At 47.7% G+C, this 19,278-nt stretch overlaps 1 protein-coding gene across 1 annotated transcript in view; it reads right to left on the reverse strand.

The window, feature by feature from the left end:
• ABHD17C (abhydrolase domain containing 17C, depalmitoylase) overlaps positions 1–19,043 on the reverse strand; it is a 45,370-nt gene extending 26,327 nt beyond the window's left edge. The window contains exon 1 of the mRNA XM_074354364.1: positions 18,130–19,043. Coding sequence (XP_074210465.1) covers positions 18,130–18,713 — 584 coding nt within the window. The 5' untranslated portion in view covers positions 18,714–19,043. The remainder of the gene's footprint in view (positions 1–18,129) is intronic.
• Between the last annotated feature and the right edge of the window lie 235 nt (positions 19,044–19,278).

Genomic DNA, 19,278 nt, shown 5'->3' on the forward strand with positions numbered 1-19,278 from the left:
GTCTGAGCCAGAGACCAAGCTCTTAACCACTAAGCTACACTATCATACTACCAACATGTAAGGCAAGCTACTGGCACAAAACACCCAAATGTGTCCTCAGAGGAACAGACAAGTAAAGGACCAGTATTTAGGACTTAAAAAAAAAAAAAGAAGAAGAGGAAAAGGAAGAGGAAGAAAAATACTTAAAATAAAAGAAAAAAGGCTACTCACAAATCTGAGAAAATACAGCCATAAAACAAGAACAGGATGCTATGAAAAAGGGAAGTCAAAGAGGAAAAGTGAACCCAGAGATGAAAAATGATGGCTAAAATAGAAAATGTAACTCAGAGGCTAGAAAAATAAAGTTGAAGAGACCTCCCAGAACTTCAAACAAACTAGACAAAGAAATGGAGACCATGAGAGACAAAGGGGAAAATCCAAGTCTGGTGTAACAGAAGGCATGCTCAGAACTATGACAACAGAACCTAGACTCTACAGGAGTAAAGGCTGAGCTGACAGGAACTGAGAGCTGAGGGTGGAAGTAGGTGAACAGAGTTCAGATTCTGACTAAAGCAGATGGAGCCAGATGTAAAGTTTATTACTTAAAAATCATGAACACTGTCAAAGACCAAAAATAACCATCAAACACCAAACATATCAAATAAAAAAGTCATTGGGATTGGATAACTTAAAAAAACTCCATATTTCTTAGCAGAAAGTCAGTAAATACTGTCTAAAGTTGGGGGAGGGGGGTATAGCTCAGTAGTAGAGCACATGCTTAGCATGCATGAGGTCCTGGGTTCAATCCTAGCACTCCATTGATTGATGAATCTAATTACCTCCTGCCAAACTACACACACCTACACACACACACACACACACACACACACACACAAATACTGTCTAAAGTTGCTCCTGGGTGCTGGGGGTCAGGAAGAAGAGGGGTCATAACCACTTTCCACCATCATCTCTTCTGTTTATAACTGTGTGCGTATTATTTGAGTAAAAATGTTACAAATTGAGTAAAAATGTTACAATCTGTCATTAAATTGTTATTCACCCTTCACGTCATTCATTACTAAGTGTTCTTACCAGCAGGTTGGCATCGCTTGGTGCCTAGTGGTATATCCTACTGTATTTATTGTGGCATGTTCTCCATGAGTACCCCAATGGCATTTTCTTTTAAGAAATGAGGAGGGTGGTTCCTACCCTGTATCTTGCCAGCCATAACTGAGTGAGGAAATGAAATGCAGGCATCATTCAGACTAATTCTCAAAGTTACCCTACCCCCTCCTCTACCTCATTCTGTCCTTCACAAGCCAACGACAGCTCCAGCTGGAGCACAATGACGGCACTGTGTTGGAACGGTGCCTCGGTCCTCCAAGCCACCAGGTTCTAATCTGCAATCATTACATATAAGAATCTGATCTAAAAATCAAGACTGAATATTAACAAGGTCAGTGGCAAGGAGATACTGATACTGATACTGATGGGCCAAGCATGGGGCTTAAAATTACAAGGAGAATTTGACACAACATTGTAAAATGACTATAATTCAATAAAAAAATGTTTAAAAAAATTACAAGGAGAAATTTCATATAAATGTTTTTAAAATATTCAAAGGTGGTTTTTTTAAAAAAATTAAAGTCTAAACTAGAGACCTGATTTGGCAACAGTGCATGTGGGGTGGGAAAAACAAACAAACAAAAAAGACTTGACAGGAGGATCTTAAAATCCATCAAGAGATTGAAACAAGGCAAAAATTCTGATGGGGCTGTGAAGAATGTTTCTGAAGGCAGTGCTCAGTTCTAGCACAACCACACCCTCCTCGCCTTCCTGGCAGGCCACCCACGTGGGCTTCTGTGTCGCGTGACAATGATGCTACCAGCCGGTGGCTCCGTTAGGCCAGCAGTGGCCTTTCCCTGCGGTGTGTGTGACCCCATCTGAGTATTTTACTGTGACCACTGAGGGACTCTGGGCATCTTAAGCTCTTCAGGAAGCAAGACAAGGGGAGAAGGTGAGGCTTCCTACTCAGGTTCAACCCTAATTGCTCTGAAAAGGCTGCCAAATAAGGATCTTAAAACCTGTTTCTATGCATTTTGCTCATATTTTATCAAATAGATTGGCATTAGGGATCCACCAGATCACTTCAATTCTCACATCCATTACAAGGGTCATCTGACTGTATACCCTAAGGATTTACCTAGTAATAGAAGGGCTAACACCTTAAAATCCATTGATAAACACAGTGGACTTACAGAACACAGCCCAGTAAACCAGAGAAATGACTGTGCCCTTTAGTTTCTCTGGCTATAATTCAAGGGCACTAAACTTCAGTGGGGTGGTGGGAGAAGGGAAGGATTTAAGATGCTTTTCCTTATGAATGGTGTCTTACACCAGGGATCCATTCTGCCAAGAAACCTACAGACACTCCGGACATAACCTTTCTACTGCCAGAGCCCTCTCATTTTAGGGTTAAAGACACCCTCTCACTTTCAAGAATTGTAATGGACCTGCAGCCTGATAGGAACTCAGGAAACAGAGAGGTTTCCAGCACAGACGCATGTGCAGAGTCTGGTCTGGGATGAAGTCAGTAAATCCTTATTGAAAACTGCCAAGTACCAGGGTCTTGAGAAGCTGGTTATGATAAATACCCTACATCCTCAGAGAGTACATGACTTCAGGAAACCATCGGTGGTGATAGTGTGAGCTCCTGGAGGGAAAGAACTCCTTTCTTAAGTTATCCCTCAAAGCTGGGCCCAGAAGTGCCACATGGCTTTTTAAGTATTTTCACTTCCCATCTTAAAAAAAGGAACTTCTGCAATTCAGTAAGAAAAACCAGTCCAACATAAAATGCTCAGGAATAAAACACTGCTCCATTCTTTAAAATAGGTCAAATGGTTCCTTAAAACCAGTTTCAGGAATGAAAATAAACAGAAGAATGAGAAAGAAAACTGAATTGCACTTAAAAAAAAAAAAAAAGAGGTCAAATAGGGAGAGATTATGTTGCCGATCATTTGTACACAACTGCGTTATTTATAGACTGACAGAATCATTAGAAAGCTGGCTACTACGGGCAACAAATTAAAAGAGGCAGCCCTAGAAAAATGTTAAAGTCAGAAGAAATACACTGAAGCCTTGCACTTACGGCTTAGCAGCCACACGGGGTGATGTAAACCCTTTACTTCGACTCCCTTCTACTAGTGTGTCAAGTGGGGACCACAGTATCTGTCCTATCTTTCTCACAGAACTGCTCTCAGGAACCAAGGCAGTGTATGTGACAGTGCTCTGGAGATCACAGAATCCTTCAGAAAGTCAACGGGTTGCTATTTTTCAAATCTTTAAAGGCTATCTACTATAAACCTTTTCATTTCTTTCCCTCTTTCTTTTCAGCTTTTTAAAAATCCATTTTATCAAACTTACACAGAAGCACTTTACAGTTACTTATTCATTTTTCATAACAAACACTATTATATATACTACTGCAATTTCTCCACTGTACAAAAGAGGAAACTGAGGCACAGAGGAACCAGCGTGGGCAGGATTCAAACCCAGGCAGTCTGGCTGTGGCTGTACTGTCCTTGCTCTGCACCACGCAGCCCACTAAAGCTATCAAGGGTTCTGTTTACTAATGTTCGGCCGCCTTCTCATCAGAATCCACAAAACGAAAGGCAAAGCAGTGAGAACCATCCGACCCCAGTGCTGAAAGGAATGAGTGGACTTCTTGGTAGAAAAGAATCATTTCTATTCTTCCTTTCAATTGATTTTCAAAGATTCAGGAGGCATTTTTTGTCTTCAAAATACTGTTAGAAAAAAGTACAGAATTCCAGGGGGGAGGGAGGGAGTGTTCACCTCTCCAAGAGTACTCAAAGTCATCTTTCAAATGCAAACTGAAGGTTTTTTTTTTGGTGCTATAGAAGATCAGGTGACAACGGAAGAGTGTACCAAGCACCCGGCACAGTGCCTCACACATCAGGTGCTCAATTTGTTGAAAGACTGTGATTTCTAAAATTTTTAGTTTCTCATCATGTTCAGATCCTGTAATTCTGAGAAGAGAAATCCAAAACATATTGAATAACAGTATTCATCTAGAACACTGGTGTCTGAACCTTTCATCAGGAATCCTTCTTCACAAAAATGAGAGCATGTACTCCTGATCTGTGTGTAGATGTAGATTTATATATCTCAAAGTTTTAAAACACTATATAAAATCTTATGAACATTTAAAACAAAAACATACATTGAAAAATGATAAATAATGAGTAGAAACGTAAGTTCTGATATTTTCTTTCTGTATCACAATGTACAGTCTTGACTATCTTCCAAGATGCTCACCCTCTACCCACCCCATCACCTTGGGAAACTCCTAATATAGAGAATATAGTCTGATTTTTAGAACAGGAGCTCCAGAGTCAGGCTGCCTGGGTCCGAATCCTGGCTCACCTTTTAACCCTGTGTGACCCTGGGCAAGTCATTCATCTTTCCTGGTCCTCAGTTTTCAAATCTTTAAAATGGAGTTAGCAACAGTCCCCACCTCGTTGATATGTCGATGATTAAAATAATGTCATGTGTGAAATGTGCTTAGCACAAAGGAGACATTCAAGGAATGATGCTAAACCAGAACTGACATTGAATGCAAGCCCCCTTTTTGTAAGTGGAGAAAATGAGGCCCAAAGACAGTACCTCACGATCCAGGCCTAACAGCTGCTCATCTCAGTGGCTGACCTGAAGCCATGCCTCCTAGCCCCAGGCCAGTGTTCTGTCTACTATACTTCACTAATTCTAGATAAACGGGACACACCCCAGGGGTTCCCAACTTATCTACCTGTCTGTCTATCCTTACAACACAGACGTTGAAAACAAGGGCCAAGACTCCAGTGCCTTTCCTTTGATAACTATTTGGTATTAAATCTACTTGATATCTCCCTTAAATCTATTTTCACATCACAATCGCTACTCCAGTGATGTGACACTTCCCACAGCACACTGAGAGAAGCCTGTGTCTGCAGCCTGCTCATCGCCATGCCTGAGTGCTGATACAGAGCAAGGAGATATTTCTGGGAAAGTAGACAGCTAAGATTTGTGCATTTCAATGATGCAAATTTTGCCTTTTTTTTTTTTAAAAGACCTATACAAAAGTAATAATAAAAGAGTGGGGATGGGGCGTGGGTTGAAGTACAGATGCTACAAGAATGGCAGAATGTTGATAAGTGTTGAAGGTGGGTGATAAGGACATGGGGTTTGTTTTAATATTTTACTTGCCTTGCATAAAATAAAGGTTTTTAAAAAATAAATAAGTTGGGGGGAGGGTATAGCTCAAGTGGTAGAGTGCATGCTTAGCACGCATGAGGTCCTGGGTTCAATCCCCAGAACCTCCTCCAAACAGAAATAAATAAACCCAAGTACCTCCCCCTCATAAAAAATAAACAAACAACATGGCAAGGGGAAAAAAAACACAGCTGGTGTAGAGGTCTCAAGGACCTGAGGAAATGAAGGCAACAGACAGGCAAAGGCAGTCAGTGGCATTCAGATATATATTTTTTCCAATTCTGCATTCTAATTGTCAACTGACACAAAATATACTCATATTCCTCAGTAATAAGCACCACAACCACCTTTCTCAAGCCTTCCAGAAACATCAGAATGAGACGGCTGTCAGTACACGTATGGAGGACTGCAGGCTTTCCGCTGACAGTAGACGGACTTGCACCCACTCTTGCCCCATAAACGACGAGAAAGACAAACGTTCCCCCACCTCCTCCAAGTACTCCTGTCACCCTTCCTGGAAGGGCCCCACAGGCAGGTGTCTCTGAAGAAAGCAGCTTTGTCTTGCAGAAGGCAGGCCAGGCATTTGGAGGACTGGCTGCTGGGCTGCAAGGGAGAGGGGGGCGCTCTCAGTCCCTTAGGACCTTACTCAGCTCTCAGGACCTTACTGCCTCTCTCCCCTGGGCTGGGGTTCCACATTTACACCCAACCCAGGAGGAAGCCAGGGCGGCCACAGATACCTGGGGCTCAACCAAAGGAGAGTAAGACCCTGGAATCTCGAACCTGAAAAGAAAGAGCCCTCAGTACAAAGGGGACTCTCCCCATTCCTTTGGCTGACACTCAAGGGCCTTCTGTACAATACAAGGGGGACTGTACTGGCGGTCTGAGTGAGTCCAGGAAGAGCCAGAAGCTGGCCTGTCCTCAAGGAGATGACACTCTTGCAGAGGAGTCAGACAGCCAGAGCAAACCACAAACCAGGTGATGAGAGCTGGAACAGAGCTCTGTGAGCAGAGGAAGGGACAGCCGCCTCGTTGGCAAAGCTCTTGGGGGAATCGGGGGAGGATGCTGAGCAGCCTCTGCTGGCTGGAGAAGGGCATTCAGGTAAAGACACAGAAAAGCCAAGGCACTTTTTTTTCTTTCATAAGCATACCTACAGGGAGCAGTCTTTCATTCCAAGTAGTACTTTCCAGAAAAGTGCCACTGATTGGAAGAGACAACTCCTGAGAGATTCAGATTCCAATTGTCTGGGGGGGTTAATTAATTAACTGTGCAGCCCTTTAGTAAATGTGAAGGTGGGAGGATAACTTGAAAGTAACAGAAGAGTGGATTTTAGAAGATACAGATGCCTACAAAAGTCCCCAAGAAACTCTTGTCCCATTTTCAGTTCAGAGAGAAAATATATGGAAACAGACAGGCAGGAGGGGGTAGGCAAATTAAAACGAATCTTCACCACACTTAATCCTGGGAAAGTAACCGTGGTGCTCTCACTTCTTACACGTCAAGAAACGCTGGTCCATACTGAGTCAGTATCAGGGTTTTCGGATGACGGTCAAGCAGACGCCGAGAAGCAGGCTGAGGACGGGCCCCCGGGAGGCGGCGGCACGCAGGTTGGGGGGGGCTGCTGCGGTGTCACGTGCTGCCACCACCCCCCCCCCCCCCGGGTGCCTCGGAAGGGATCACAGGCAAGATCGAGGGTCACTCTCCCGGGGCAGAAAGTGAGCAAAGAGCCACAACTCCGCAAGCAGAACACACGCAACCTGACACCAGGGTGCTCTCTCCCAGGGAGACCCGTCATTCACCGGAACGCTGGATCCTCCCGTACGGGGTTCGTTCCCGGGCCTGGTGAATTGGATGAACGGACTCAAGAGGCTGTTACCCGGTGATGCTGGCAAGGGTGCGGGCAGGGGCAGGGCTACGCCAGGTAAAATGCCAGTTCTCCCGAGTTTGTTTTTTGTTTAATTGCTTTCCTTCTTTGACGGGACAATTCCCAGGTCTCACTGCTGAACTCCAGACTCACACCCTACTGCCGACTCCACATCCCCACTTGGAAGTCTGGTGGGCATCTCAAACTCACCAAATCCAGAGCTAGACTCCTGGTCTACCCCCTCCCCCAGTCGGAGCCACTTACAGCCCCCTCCCCCACTATCTTAATTGCAACTCTAGGTTTCCTGTTACCCAAGTAGAATCAGCCTGGACTGTCCCCGTCCCCACTGGGTACTGTTTGTTGCTTCTACCTTTACAAACAACATCTGTATCTGAGCGCTTCTCACCACCTCTGCTGCCACCACCACAGTGGTGCGAGCCACTATCATCTCATACCTAAAATAGTGCAGGCGAATCCTAACTGGTCTCTCTCCTTCTTCCCCTGGCACACCAGCCCCTCCAACTTATCATTAACACACAGCCAGAGGGATCCTTTAGAAGCCTAAATCAAATCATGTCATTTCTCTACCCAAAGTTTTCCAAAGGCTCCCCCCGTTTCATGCTGTAAAAGCTGAAGTCCTTGCAATGGTCTACAGGGCCCTAAATGAACTCCCCATCCCACCCCCCCCACCCCATTGCCCCCAGTCCTCCTCTCCCACTATCCTGCCCCTCCTTTGCATATGATAGGCCCTGCTGCAGCCACTTCTGTGTCCTTAATGTTCCACGAATCCACCAAGCATACTCCACCCGCCTTTGTCCCCACCCTTCTGCACACAGCCGCCGAGCGAACCCCTCATGCTTTGGGCCAGTTGTCTTTCTCTGGATAGAGCACGTTGTAATCACCTTTTTAAAATTGCAATCCAGATGTCCTCTCTCCAGTACTCCCACTGCCTTACCCTGTTCTGTGTTTTTCTCTTTTTCTATAACATGTATCATATTCTAACCAATTATCACTTACATAATTGTTAGAAACACACTGTTTTTTCATTGGTATTTGCATACTTGTGAATGGAAGCTTCACAAGAGCAGGGATTTTGCTTGCTCGTTCTGTTCTGCAAGAATGCCGGGCCCACAGCAGGCCCTTTATACATTTGTTAATTAAGCAGATCCAACAGGTTATGAGGTTAAATCAAGGAGTATTTCATAATTCAAAATCCTGGAAGTGGAAATGTTACAAGTTATAGGGACAAGAGTAATCATTAAATAACACAGCATTCTGAGACACTCTCACATTATTTATGACAGTAGGGATAAATCAGATCGAGTTAAACCATCATACGAGAATCTTGCTCTGATATTATAGACCTTTGCAGTCAATATAATAACCACTGTACATGGTTTGGGTCATTCCATGACAATCACCGAAAACAGTTTTGGGTAAGTTGGAATTCTCATTTGATAACCAACCATAATAACAGAGGCGTTAGCTCGCAGAGTTATAATTACCGCCTGGGAGCTCACTCGTTGTGGATATATTCTGAATACAGGCTGGCTTCATGTTTTCCCCCTGACGTAAATGCCCAGATTTCACTTTGTTTAAAAATGTAAACTGAAGGAACAAACTAATAATCAGCACTAGAGGCTCTTTGTGCTCCTTTTCCACTTGAAAATGTACGCAGTGCTCGGTTAACAAGTAATCTCCAGGTAGGGCTCTGCTCAGCGACTCTGCAAGTAAGAGATAAGCAACAGTTAACTATTAGTCTGAGCAATGAATGTGAATGACCTAGACTTCCTGGAAACAAAGGTTTCCAGTTTCATCATGGTGCTCCGGGCCTTCAACACTCCGAAGTAAATCAATATTGTGGAAGTTATCAATGGCTCCATTTCACAGAGCCTTGAAAACTCAACAGGAATCGGAGGTGCCAGGCATCACGCAGGCATTCATATTTTAAGAGGAAGTGTGCATTCAGGTCCCTTGTCCAACTTTAGGAAAAAAGGACAAGTCTATCTACAGAAGGTCATCCCATTAGTAAAGAGCAACCAGAATGTCCACAGTGGGGCGGGAGGGGGGTCTCACCTCCTCGTCCTCTCCACCCCTGACTCTATGCCCAGGGAAGTCTCTGGTTCCGGCCAGAACACAGGCTCGATTCCTGAGAGCTAGGCCTGGGAAGAGCACGGCAGGGGGTAGGGGAACAAAAGAGGAAGGGTTTGCAAAGTAATTGCAAGGTGTTGGATTACAGGTAAGGTTTCCCCTCCTTTTAAGGTCTCCTTTGGGGATATAAACACCTGGGTAGATGAAGTGCTGCTGGATTAAAATACTAATGCAGACCACTCCCCAAAGCCCAAAGAGCCCTCGGGCCAGAGGAGCAGATTCAAAGAGCCTCTTTCCCCCGAGCTGCAAATGAAATGAAAACCGCTTCATTGTTCTTCAGTAGCCACACCCACCAAGAGCGCCTGCCCTGGGCATTATTTATATCCACGGGGTGAGGAAGGAAGCAATTTCTTTAATATCTTCTGATCTAAGCGTCTGGTCTACAGCATGAGCTGAGCATTTGGTTACTATAGCTCGAACGATTTTATTAATATTCCTAAACAACAGTAACGTCCCATTTGTTGTGCTTCCGCCGTGTGCAAAGCATCGTGCTGGAGGACCTGGCGTAAGGTGGTTAATGTTGTCATTATCATCATTACTACCATGGAGGGGCAGGAAAGTCTTCTTTTCTTCCTTTCCAGGTTCTTTGGCTGGTCTAATAATTAAATTTATATAAAACATATTAACAAGAGAAAAACAAACAGAAGTTTAATAACATGTTTACACGGGAAAGACCAGGAAAACTGAGTCTCTGAGATGGCAGAAGCCCTCACCTTAAACATAGTCTTTAGACTAAAGCAAAAAAAAAAAAAAAAAAAAAAAGATGGTGGTAGGGATCAACTCTGGGAAGTTACCAAAGAAAGCACCGTAAACAAAGGTGAGGCTGTTATGCAGAGTTAAGTCGCCTTCTGCATTGATAAGAGCTGGTAGAGAGAAGGTCGCCCCCCACTCTCCCAGCGTGGGAGACACCCTTACAAATGGAAATTTCCCTCATACCTGTAAATGGCTCTTACAAAAGGGTAACTTCTACTCAGTTTTCAAAGCTCCTCCTGTGTCTGCAGTTTCTTAAAATCTGCCTCAAATAATCCTTAAGCCTAAGAGACCTATTTTGGGGTGGCCAATTTTGCTCCCCTATAACCACCACCATTATTATTTTAACTGAGGTTCAAAATGATTAGGAAACTTGCCTGCAGCCAGGTAGTTAATAAGTGGCCCAGGCAAGACCTAAACTCAGGTCTGTTTGACTCCAAAATCCCTGCCCATAACCATTAAAAGCACCAGAGAGCGAAGGCTGGCAGGCACATTCCTCCCCAGGTTACCCTTGAGACAACCTTGCCTGAGCTGCTCTGACATAAGAGCCAGAAATCAGTTCTGGCTGTAAGTCATCTAAATGAAGAAATAAATCATGAAATCATTTCAAGCTGGGGATCTCTTCTAACTCGGTGACACAGGAGTCCGCTGGGCCCCTGCAGTTTGGGTCGGCCCCCACCCCACCCCTCTTTTCCCCTCCCCTTCTCCTGTGCTCCATGGGCGGTTCAGAATTCTTTCGACATCAGACCACTTTCCATGGCAGCCCCCATCGCAGGGTGGATGGTGCGTCCGCTGCGGACAGAGAGGAGAGGCCACGAGAGGAGAGCCCTATTCTCTCACAGCCTTTCAGCTCCAGGCTCACAAAGGAGCCACACGCTGGTCACAAAGCAACGACTTGGTCACTGCTCTACTGACCTGGTTTAAGGTCTATTAATTATGGTCTATTTTCAAGGCTCATGCTCACTCGTCAGACGCACTCCGCGTGGCTCACAGGGGCTGGGTAGAGTGGAGACTGCCCTGTGCACACCTCTCCGAGTGGAAGCCGGGCAGGGCACGAAGACCCATAAGTGCCCACTGATGGACACGTGGGGCGATGCTCATCCCGGCCACAGCCCCTCCTCTCGGCTGCTCCCACCTGGTTCCCAACCCCTAACGAGGAAGCTGTGTTCACGAACCCTGCCTCGGCCACAACCGGAGCTCTCCTGGGATACAAAGGGGAAATCAGGAGTGGGAACCCAGTATCTAGAGGCCGGCGGGAGGCCGGTTCCAGGGCAGCTAGGTCAGGGGTAAGCACAGCTGGATTTGGAGGTGAGCTGATGCACAGAGACCAGGAGTAGGGCAGAGGCTTGTTGCTCAAAGAGCAATGACCCGGCACGCAGAGGGAAGGAGATGGGAGACACCAGCCCAGACGGGGATGCTGAGAGCCTGAGGGTCGAGGGCTTCGGCCACTTACAGAGTTCCCAGCTTCAAGCCCCCTGAGATTTGGGGATCCCTCAGGTTTGAGCAGCTGTGTCTTTTCAACAACTGCCCCCACTTGGTCTATGCTGGTGGGTTCCTGGCCACCAAAGACCATTGACTAAAACCATCCATGTAAGTGTATCAAAAACACTTCTGTAACCTTCTGTTTTCTTCAACTCTTAACCAACTGTATCCGGCCAATCTTTTAACTGTAGCTTCCGGATGTTTCTAGGCTAGTGCATCTCAGCCCTGGCTGCATGCACACATGCACACACGTGAATAAATGTACACATGCGTACACACATATATAAACACACCTCACGCCAGGGACACACACACACACACACACACACACACACACACACACGCGGTAAAATCTCCCTAGGACTGCTACAGTGCAGCCACTGCAGAGATCCACTGCAGAGACTGAATCCACCAAGTTTCCCAGCATAAGCAAGAAAAGCCAATTCAAAAACAGGAGGTAGTGTCCCTGAAAAATCATGAAATGCAGCCTTACATAAGGAAGGCACCTCAGAAGTCATGGAGTTGGGCCCTTTGCTTTTAAAACCACAGAATGCGAAGCCCAGACGCGCGGCGCACCTCCGTGTGCGACGTGGTGTCATGGATTAGAGGGAGTGCCGGCATCAGAACTCATCCCCCGGGTTCAAAAGGTTTTGTGTTCATCTAATTTTCACAAATTAAATCTTTTAGACAAATCAGCAAGCCTATTATTTAAAGCAATCCTGCAAAAGAAAACATCATTCTGATGCCCAAATAATGATCTCCTAAGTGTATCTGTGTTGAGACTTTGGATCCTTGTACCTAAGGCTTCTTAAAGTGAAATAGATTTGTGGCCTCAACACTGGCTTAAGCAAAATCCAATCAAGAAGGTAAATCTGCTACCACTGTGAACAGTAAAATTCCTAAAGCCACGTTCTGGAGTCTTCTGTAGAGTTAACAATACTGGGTAGAGAAGTTACTAAATTTGGAGGGGCGGTAGTACAAGCAGTAGCAGAAGCTTGGGATGACCTTAAGGACATGCTTTAAGTGACCTCGGGAGAGTGTCATTGAAATGATTTCTTCAGGAAAAATAAAAACAAAAACGGGGTGTGTGGGCAGATGCTCCTTCCACTAATACGCCATTGCGCCAGTAGAGTTTTCAGACTGAATTTTTGGTGAGACTGAGACTCCAAGATTGCTCTAAATAAAAACAAGTATGCTCGGAAGACGAGACACATGAAGGAGTTATTGCCAGTTAACACAGAAACATGAAACAGCTTGTCAGGTCTCTGGCACCTGGGTTACTAGAGGAGAGGATGCTCCTCAGACTAGAACCAATGGCTAAGGAAGCTCTGGTGGGATGGGGGTTGACAGCTCGGAATCTGGTTCTGCTGGAGAGAAACCCTGCATGCCGGCACAGGGAGGGCAGCCTGAAGAACCAGGCTCAGGCAGGAGAGAGCACTGGAAGAGGGGGGACATTAAAAACAAGACTCTAAGGGAACCCCCAAAACACACTTCACCTACGTCAGTTTCAACAAGTCTGTTCTTAAGAGTTACATTCTTCCTAATGGGATATTCTCATACTGACGGCCTTGAATTGCAAGCTGATATACTATTTCTGTTCTAGAAAGATCATTGCATTCACATAACGCATTATTCCTAACACACTCTGTTCTCCTTGTCCTTAACCATGAACCAGTCGAACTCAGGTAGAAATCCTGAGCACTGAATTCCCTCGGAGACAACTGAGAACAAAGAAGTTAGGTCATTAACTTCAGCTTGCCCAGGAAAGGAGTAACTGTCTTGCTGCTCCCAGGAGAAATTCATCCTGAGTCTTAACTGCAAAGAACATTCACAACCAGCAGAAGGTGCTCCTCAAGGATCCCACTACCTGAGGGTGTCTACTGCAGCCTTCCCATGACTTAGGGATGTTCCAGTCTTGGATCCTACGCATCACAGATGCAGAAGTCGTGAAGGAGCACCACACGGTTACACATTCAAAATGCCTCTAAAATCCAGTCCATTCGGTCCCAACAGAAAGAAACAGTTTGAGATTAACGATACTGGATGGAACCTACCTTAGTGTCTGGTACAAGCACAGTATCGATACACGTAGGTTCAATGGTTAATGGTTTACTGGTTGAAAGAATGAATGAGTGAATGAAACCTTAAGTCTTTTGTAATTTGCCTTCCGTACCTAAGCACTCAAAGTTCTTATTTATCATCTTCTCTCTGCATTTGCCTTTTCTGATTGGATCAGTGTTTCTCCACCAATGTTACCAAATGCCTCTCTCCTCCACAGTCTTTGCATCAAACAGCTTCTGTAGATGGCAATGGTAAACACTAACAACGCACTGAATCACAAACTCCCCTACTCCCCTGTTTCTCTAGGGGGTCCCCCACACCTCATTCCCTCCGTTATTTACTTGTTTGGGTTAATACCTTCAAATCAGCTTGACTCACTCCCTCTTGAATCACAGTTCTCACTTCTGCACAGTCTGAAGCTGCTCATATTTAAGAGGACCCCTAAGGATGTGCGTGGAGGAGACTTAATCCATCTGCTCCCACTTTAACCAACAGGCAGACTTTCCCCCACAGATGAATCACACCCCCTTGCTCAGATTATAATACTACCTTTTAATAAGGCCATCCTGATTTACAGTGTCCTTTCCACAAAGGAAAGTGATTCCAATTCATTCTTTCAATTGCTTGGATTCACAACATACTTATAAACTTAATCAGTGACACAAAAGTAAGCGCTAGCCTTCAAGCCCTCCATCATGCTTAGATTGTCTCTCTCACTGTTCCAAATACCAACTGCTGGTAGGCTGGATAGTGTGTGTGTGTGTGTGTGTGTGTGTGTGTGTGTGTGTGTGTGTCCCCCAAACCTATCCCCAACGGTAATGTTATTAGGAAGTGTGGCTTTTGGAAGGTGACTAGGTCATGAGGGTGGAGCCCATATGAATGGAATCAGCACCCTTACAAACCAGCCTAAGAAAGCTCCTTTGCCCCTTCCACCATGTGAGGATACAATGAGAAGTCAGCAGTCTGCATCCAGAAAGAGGGTTCTGACCAGAGCCTGGCCACGCTGGCACCCTGATCTCAGACTTCCAGCCTCTAGAACGTTGAAATAAGTTTTTGTTGTTCATAAGCCACTCTGCCAATAGCAGCCAGAACCAAGTAAGATACCAACTTACTTCTTCCATGCTAAGTCCACACACTTCCTGACTCTTTCAAACCCTTCCTCTCTTCTACACCATTTTTCAAATAATCGTCTATTGTCCAAACAGTAATGACCTTCTTGCCTTCAAATTTACTTCCTCCTGAAACCCTATTTTAGACTATTTGCCCACTCTACTGCTCATCCCTTAGGAAATTTGCTACTTTTACCCATGGAAATACTAGGCAGTATTTGAAGTCCTCCATCAAGGAGTGGGCAGCTCACCAGAGCACGCACAGGAGCTGTCACAGACAGAAAACGGAGAAAGCATGAAGAGAAATACAAAGGGTTACTGTCACTCTTCCGTTCAATACAGACACTTCAATGTTGTCAACACCATAATGTGATGGATACAAAGTAGACCAGACCTTGAGCCGATACATCACAACCCTCCTCTTGGCCTACAGCTGTGCCCATGGACAACAAACCCTAGTGGTAAACTAGATATAACTCTTTATAAGACTCCAATCTAGGAAAATTTGAATCTATCCCATGTATTTAGGGGGCACCCATATGTGCAACCCCATTAAACAAATATTTAATGAATGCCTGTCATTTTAAGGCACTATGCCAGCTGTTGGGAATACAGAAGACATGGAGCCCTTTCAACTTAGTGGGAGTGCAGTTACACAACAGGACATGGTGACGGAGTGATAACTGCAGGCCCAGCACCAGGTGCACAGGAACACCCAGGGTCTCAGAATCCAATCAGGATCCAGGCAAGACGGAGAGTTCGGGCATGGAAAGGGGGCGCGTACAAAAGGCCAGACGTGAGCATGAGGAGGGAGGGCGAGCACTGGGCCACGTACTCTGAGGATGCACAGCACTGACACACACACACCTCATAGTCCTCCTCGGGGAATGACCTAAAGACAGAGATAGAGATGATTTAGGACAGGAGGGCACTCTAATCAGTGTCCTGAGCAGTGTGGTTCACCAGGAGATGGGAAAAGAAAAAGCCCCCAAGGAAGACAGGCGCCCCCAAGGAAGACAGGGTGGGGGAGAGGATCTGAGCCAGCCACAGAAGGACGGGTACCTGTGGTGGGAGGCACGGTGGCGGTGGCAGTGACCTGAAAGGAGCTGTAAATGGGCAGAGAACAGGGCCTGTTCCAGGCAAGGTCAGAGCAGAAAAGCTACAGAGAAAAGAGAGCGGGGAAAGGCTGAAGAAAGGTGGTTCAGGGACCGTTCAGCTTCAGAGTCAAGGAACTCCTAGGCTATCAGAATAACCGAGACACACAAATGCACCTCTTGAGAAACAGGACCGCACGGCACAGTGGAAACGAGCAGTCAAGGGAACTACTGCTAATTCTCTATGAAATTATCTTCCGCAGGCTTCTGCCAAAGAAGGCTGGACAAGGGCAGTGTCTATGAGCTGAGAAATAAATATAGTCGTTCACAACCAGCATTCTTTTTCTTCTTTTTAAAAAAATATGAAATAGAACAGAACATAATCTGCCATGTGTATTGCCCACAGGAAAAAAAAATACTGTTTTGTGAGACATTTGCTTCAGATATACAGACGCAGATGTGTACATGTGTGCTTGATCAAGATGTAAAATGCACTTCTTACTGTGGGCTCACAACCAAAAAAGTTTGAAAAGCACAGGACAAGAGGAAGTATAAGGTTTCTTCAAATCCTAAGATTCTCATTTAGCCTTTAAATTCTAACCAATTTTATGGGTGAAGAAATCTAGATATGAGTTCTGGCATAAAATTAAATAAATCCTGGGCAAAGTTCAGACAATTCAAAACTCAACCTGACCTGAAACAATGTCCTTAATTAAATCAAATAGGACAAATAAGTCCAGGAAATAACTACGCCTCACATATGCTGTAACACAGACACACCTGCATGTTCAGGGCAAAGGGTTAGTCTTACATCCGAAATGATTTCCTTCCAATCCAGATACCCACGTATAAGAATTTCTGTGTTCTACAGAAATTTTACCATAAAACGTACTCAAGGTAGAATTGTAATGTTTCACGTTAAAAAGATCTAATGCCAACCCTTATCTTTAATACTTCTACTGAAGACAAATTCTATTTATTGTGTGTGACACACATACTTTTGAAACTCTTTACTGGAACAGGTGGCTTTTAATTACTTGTAGAGTCTGACTCAATGTATCTGTGTATGGTACAGGCACATCAGCCTAAACCATTTTCAAAAAGCTATGATGCAAACGAAGTCCTTCAGGAATTCAGGAGAACATGGACAAACAACATATACTGAATCCTAAGTACTTCCCTGTTGGACAGGCCATTTTCCCAGAGAGACATGGGGTAATTTACGAGCACACGTATGAACTGGAATGGAGACAAAATCACTAGTGTTGGCAGTCTCCACGAGCCAAGCAAACACACTTTAGGTAAAAACTACATGTGTCAGTAGCCGTAACAGTGCCAACTGCACTTATTCTGGGGACTCTTTGATCTGAAGAAATCAGATGCCATAATAGACATGGCCTCAGGTATTTTCACTATCATTGCTATGAGGTGGGCAGGGGAAAGTCATAGACACCCAACCTGGAGGATAAACAGGCGATGTGACGTGACATGACTTGACGTGACTTCCCCACTTACCAGACTTAGTCTAACTTGAGACCAAAACTCAAGTTTTGCTTGCTGGTCTCACTGAAACCACGCCCCCAACGTGTGCTTTGCATACAAAAGGCCCTCCCCCAATAAATATGCTCTAGTCCTCCCCTGAATGCTAATGCGAACTCAAGGTCAACAGATTTCCGCAAACCCTAGAACAGAAGATTCAAACTCATCCTGGGCTGTTACTGAGGCTCTGTGGAAGGTGCCAGGCCCAGAGCCACCAGCTAACCTCCTGCTCGCAGCTACTCACTCGGTGCCAGCTACTCAGTCAGCCCCGCCAGGAGGCAAACTTCACACCATCCGACCCTCCCAGACAGTGCCCCGCGGAGCACTTTACAACCACAATGTTTTTTGGAAGTCATCTCGTCTGGCCCCCTTGTTTCACAGGGAAGAAAGCAGAGGTCTAGAGACTCATGTGCCTTGCCCAAGGTCACTTCAGCCTGAGGATCTCCAGTCTCTGGCTGCCAGCTCACACAAACTAAACGCGAACCAAGTTGTTTCTGCCCGGTACTTAAGCACCCCCACGCTGCCCCTTGCGGTGACCAGAACCACAAAAGACCCAGCGGGTGGATCGGGGGCACCCCGGCGTGCCAAAGTAGGCAAAATCCTCTGACTCTGAGCTCTCCAGGAACCAGAGGGCTGGCGGGGTTTTTGGAGGGGGTGGGAGAAAGCCAGAGATAGAGAAGAAGAGAATCCACGGTGGGGCCGGGGGGCTCTCTGCTTGCCCACAGCCCGGGAGGAGGGGCCCCTCTCCAGCAGGCCGCCTCAGAGGCTCCCAGGGGACCCCCAGCCCGCCTCCCTGCGGCGGCGGCTCAGGCCTGGCGACCCTCGCCGGGCTCACCGGGTGCGCAGCGCCTGCCACGCGGCGTCGATGTCAGCGTAGAGGTTCTTCTCGGAGGGCTTGCCCGAGCTGACGCCGTAGCCCGAGTAGTCGTAGGAGAAGATGTTGCAGTTGATGCGCGAGCCAAGGCCGATGTAGAAGCTGCACATCTGGCCCAGGTCCACCGCGTTGCCGTGAGAGAAGAGCAGCGTGTAGCGGCTGGAGGGCGCGCAGCGCACGAACATGCAGCCGAGCCGGTTGTCCCGGGCCGTGCGCGAGAAGAAGACCTCGACGGCGTCCAGCTCGCGCTGCGAGTACTGCCAGTCGGCGCGCTCGCTCAGGTGCAGGCTGCACGCGCCGGGCCCCGCGCCCGCGCCCTCCTCGGGCTGCTGCGGTGCCGGCTGGGCCGCGGCCGTGGCGGCGGCGGCCGGGGCCGGGGAGGGCGCGCCGGGGCCGCGCTGCTCGGGCGCCAGCACCGTGTAGGTGGGCTCCGGCGGCAGGAAGGCCAGCTTAGCGGCGATGCGGCTCGGGCAGGGCGGGCAGCAGAACAGCCAGCACAGCTCGCCCAGCGAGAAGCCGTTCATCCTGGGGCCTGGCTCGGGCATCGGGGCGGCCTCGAGCCCGCCGCTGCCGCCGGCCCGGCAGGCAGGCAGGCAGGCAGGCTGGCCGGCTGGCTCGAGAGCGAGGGCGGGCGGGCGCGCGGCGAGGAGCGGGCGAGCGAGCGCGGAGGGCGGCTGCAGCCCGCCCGCCCGGCGGCAGGAGGAGGGGGAGGGGGAGGGGAGGCGCAGGAGAGGGGAGGCGGGGCCGGCCCGGCGGGCGCGGCGCGGGGAGCCGGGGCGGGTCAGCGGCGGCCCCGCGGGCCGGGCGAGGCGCGGGCGGCCAGGGCCCGCGCGCGGCACACAAAGCCGGCGGCGGCGGCCATGCCGGCTGGAGCGCACAGCCCCCCGCCTCCCCGCTCCCGCACGCCCGCCGCCGCCGCCGCCGCCACTTCCGGGTTACCGCGCGCCGGCGCCCCCGCCGGGACACGGCGCGAGGTCTGGGCTGTGGGCGGGGCTCCCCGGCCGCCTCCCCGACTCCGCGTGCGAGGGCGCGGACACCTGTGCTGGCCCGGGACGGACAGGGGCCTGGAGCAGCGGGGCGCGCCGGCTTAGGGGTCTGCATGGAGGTGGG

The sequence above is a fragment of the Camelus bactrianus genome, chromosome 27, assembly GCF_048773025.1.
Source record: "Camelus bactrianus isolate YW-2024 breed Bactrian camel chromosome 27, ASM4877302v1, whole genome shotgun sequence".
Taxonomy (NCBI): domain Eukaryota; kingdom Metazoa; phylum Chordata; class Mammalia; order Artiodactyla; family Camelidae; genus Camelus; species Camelus bactrianus.